This window comes from Octopus bimaculoides, chromosome 11 (assembly GCF_001194135.2).
Source record: "Octopus bimaculoides isolate UCB-OBI-ISO-001 chromosome 11, ASM119413v2, whole genome shotgun sequence".
NCBI lineage: Eukaryota > Metazoa > Mollusca > Cephalopoda > Octopoda > Octopodidae > Octopus > Octopus bimaculoides.
Genome location: NC_068991.1, coordinates 27,992,283 through 27,996,738, shown reverse-complemented (window position 1 = coordinate 27,996,738; position 4,456 = coordinate 27,992,283). Strand labels below are relative to the sequence as shown.

The window sequence follows — 4,456 nt, the reverse complement described above, 5'->3', positions numbered from 1 at the left end:
TGTGTAACGAAAGATTTCCGGACAATGGACATGAGTTAAAATAAGGACAGTAATAAACGAGTGAAGAACGAGTATATAGTGCGTGTGTTTATTTGGCAAAAAAAAAATGACCGTCCCGAAATACAGCAACATCTGTTTCAACGCACGATTTCACATCAGGAATCTTGCAACACAAACTGATAAACGCATATATATAAATATATATATATATATATAATGTATTGGTTCATTGTATAATTCAACAAAGAGAGCTCCATCTGGTGAGAGTCAAATATTTCTGTTTAATGACGAAGATATGTATTGTGATCTTTAAACAGAAATATATATATATATAAAGTCTACTAAATACACTCACAAGGCTTTGGTCGATCCGAGGCTATAGTAGAAGGTACTTACCCAAGGCGCCATGCAGTGAGACTGAACCCAGAATCACATGGTTAGGAAACAAGTTTCATACCACACAGCCACGCCTGTGCCATATCTATAGTATATATATAATATATGTATGTATGTATGTATGTATGTATGTATGTATGTATGTATGTATGTATGTACGTATGTATGTATAATACGTAGGAAAAATATATGAGCTAGTTGTAACTTTCATACTCCAGAATTATGTCACCATTAGAAAATTCTCACATATACAAAAATGACTGTAAAAGATAGAATGCATTTTCAGAAAAATACGCAGCGGCTATAGTCTTGGGTTTACCAATCCATAGAGACAGGAGGATTAAAATAAATCTGTCAGATATTGCCAAAGACAATAAGTGAAAAAAATGTCTCCCTAGTGAAAAAACGATTCCAAAAGACGAATATGTACTTCTAAGAGAATATGAGAATCTATCCAAATAAAAGTATTTTAAAATAGAAATAATGAGAATTAGGAACTGAAAATAGTCGAAATAATAGTGTGTTTGGAAAAATTAAAACTTTAAAAAGGGATACTGGCAAATACCTAATCAACACCAGATCACACAAAGATATGGAAAAGGTTATTGTTAGGCACTGGTCAAATAGTAGAAAGACTGAAATGGGGAATGATAATAAAAACAAACAAAAACACAGCATGCATCGAAAACCCATACAGCTGCAGTGCTATTATGCAACATTAACAACAACATCAGCAAAAACAGTTATAATAATAATGGTTTCAAATTTTGGCTCAAGGCCAGCAATTTTTGGGGCGGGGTTAAGTCGAATGAATCGACCCCAGTGTTCAACCGGTACTTATTTTATCGATCCCGAAAGGCAAAGTGGACCACGGCCTAATTTGAACTCAGAACGTAATGACAGGCATTTCACCCGGCATGACAACAATTCTGCCGGCTCGCCGCTATAATAATGATGATAATAATAATAATAATAATAATTATTATTATTATTATTATGATTATTATTATTAGTAGTATTATAAGAAGAAGAACAATAACAACAAGAACAAGGGTAACAATAACAATAACAATAACAATAATAATAATAAAGGGCTTGTGCAGTACCAGGCACTGGCTCTTATGGTTTCTCTTCTTAACTAAATGAAAGTATTATCAGGTACATGTTTTCTTCTAGTATAAAAGATGGGCTATCGCAAATATTCTACTCAATATCTCAAATTTATTTATCAGTTGCTTGATTTTAACCAGTTGAGCATGTCCCTTAGTGGCTGACGATATGTGCATCTCTGATGATAATGAGCCGAAGTAGTGGGGGAGCATCATAGCTATGTTTTGAGAGGAATTTTTTGTAGTATGAATAATTCATCTCTGGAACCATGAGTGTTTCGCTCAACATTCTTAAACAACCCTTATTCGAGGACCTTTTGAGCAAGATGGGCTACTCGACCTGAAGAAAATTCTAACTGGGTCCCCCCTGCAATGTTATGCGCTGTTTATCTTGATATGAAATCACCATGTCGTGCACATATGGTTATAGTGCATGTACCTAGTGTACTCTTATCAGACAGGTAGTAATGAGGGGTAAATTAGGTTTCGTATATTTTATCCCAGTGTCACTTATATCGCATGCACTGATACCGGAACCATGTGGTTGGGGAGAAAACCTGTCGGAAAAAAGAGTACTTAATACCTGTGCACCTACAGGTGAAACTCAGAGTAGAAAGAGACTTATTCAACCAAGATAAATTACGTAGATAATTTTTTTTTTTTTTTGTGAATCTAAATTCGTGATTTTCAAATTTACAATATAGTTAGTAATTTTGGTTAGGTTACGGGCTCTATTGAAATTCGGCCCCAAAGGAAAATGGTGGTATAGTTATTAGTGTAACACTCTTTCTTTTGAAAGCAAACAAATAAATTAATGTTCAAAAAAATATTTTGTTAAAACATTTCGTGAAATTATTGCGTGCATTCATGCACAAAGTCCATACATAAAACGGCTGGACTTTAGTAGATGATTCAAATTCATCTTTAAAAAAAAAAAACAGGACGGATTTTACTCGATAGAATATTGTGCTGGCCATTTTACTTCGAATATGAAAGTGCATTTTTATCGGAATTTTTCCCTTTCTTTCACGGGACAATGATATCAATTTACGGAAAACATTATAAAATTCAGTGGAAGAAGACATAGTACCCTACTTCCATTTAACAGATAATGCTCCAAGGTAGAAGTCGATTTCCTTTGACATTTGATTAAGTGGTATTTTCAATTTATGTTACTGTATTAAGGAATATGTATTTCCTGCAACTAAATTTTCAGGCTTATTTCAAGCCATTCTTCTCTTCACTTAAAATAAATGAAATTATCCGTCTGTAGAGGTTAATATTATTATAAGTGCAATTATGTTTTGTAATTAGAATTTTTTTTCTTATTATTTATAAGGTTTGCTTTCGTCAAAAGCTGACAAAATATTAAACAGGAAAAATCTTAAACGTAGTTATATGTGTTCAGTGATAACAACATGCACATATAGAAAGAGTGTTATACATATAACTATACTACCATCTTCCTTTGTGGCCATAGTTGTAATTATCTTTCGAGGTTCACTATAATCAGCATCTAAATGAATAAAAGAGAAAAGAAAAAAGCGAAAAAAAAAAAGAAAAGAAACAGGCATGAAACATTTTCATTAAAATCCTCAATCAATATTACACAAAATATCAATGGAATCAACTTGTTCTTCATCAAAACGATTCCTTACATTGGAACAACGCAGGTATTTCGTTGGGCGTTGCTACGGTATATGACTAGTATTTATTTTCAATTGCTCCAAGAGATAAGGAAACCAGCTTGAATCGACCTCGTCGAAGAGAATGGTTTAATTATTATTAGATAACTAGAGTGTTATCCGTTATATAGCAGATATATTTGAAATTTTACTTTTGCCATAACGAATAATATCAGAAAATATGACATACATACAATAATTATGATTTAACTTTTATCAAATTTCTTTGTACTTATACAAAAGGATGAAATGATTACAAATTTTCAAAAGATTACGATTTGTTGCCTTAAAATCAAATCTTTATCTTTTACTTGTCAGTCATCAGACTTCGGTCTTGCTGGGCACCACCTTTAGGGAGTTTGGATCTTTCTGATTTGGCGGACACCATTTTTTATTTAGTTTTTATTTAGTGTGTTTTCTACCGAAATACATTAAAACTTCGTATACTTGTATATTTTGTCTTATAGAACAGAGAAAAATTTTTATATTCGAAGTTATTTCATGTTAAAAATTATCTTATTTCGGTAATTTCAACTAATCACTGACGTCTATTGAGGTGAAAACAATTACTGCTGTGTTTCGTCAACAAGACGTTGTGGCGGTGTAATGGGATCTTTTCTGTTGAATAAAATTAGTGCCGTTGTTTGTCAACAACTATCGGCGGTACTGTTATTTATGACATCATTCGTGCGTTTGTACTGGTTTTGGCTTTAGGGTTTTAGGGTTAGGGTTAGGGTTAGGGTTTTAGGGTTAGGGTTAGAGCTAGAGTAAGGGTTATGAGTATTTTTGCCAAATTTGATGAAAATCCGTTCAATACACCGCCACAAATTTTTCACCAAATTTGGCAAAAATACTCAGAACCCTAACCCTAACCCTAACTCTAAAACCCTAAAGCTAAAACCAGTACAAACGCACGAACGATGTTATAAATAACAGTACCGCCGATAGTTGTTGACAAACAACAGTACTAATTTTATTCAAGGGAAAAGATCCCATTACACCGCTACAACATCTTGTTGACGAACCATAGCAGCAATTGTCTTCACCTCAATAGACGTCAGTGGGTGGTTGAAATTACCGAAATACGACAACTTTAACACGAAATAACTTTTAAAATATAAACTTTTCTCAACAACACTAAGAGTGAAAGATGTTTTATATGACACATTCTACCAGTGTCCCAAGTTTGAAAGTGTTTTGTTAGAAAACAAATGGTGTCCGCCAAATCAGAAAGATCCAGGAGTTTTAGTCGAATGAATCGACCCC

General features: G+C 33.3%; 1 protein-coding gene across 2 annotated transcripts in view; it reads right to left on the bottom strand.

Annotated features, from left to right (window-relative positions):
- LOC106883930 (cysteine-rich secretory protein 3-like) overlaps nucleotides 1-4,456 on the bottom strand; it is a 71,128-nt gene that overhangs the window by 25,746 nt on the left and 40,926 nt on the right. The window contains exon 11 of one of the 2 annotated variants that reach the window (XM_014935074.2): nucleotides 2,965-3,021. The exons of the other annotated variant lie outside the window; for it this stretch is intronic. Coding sequence (XP_014790560.1) covers nucleotides 2,965-3,021 — 57 coding nt within the window. The remainder of the gene's footprint in view (nucleotides 1-2,964; nucleotides 3,022-4,456) is intronic. 2 annotated transcript variants of the gene reach the window in all.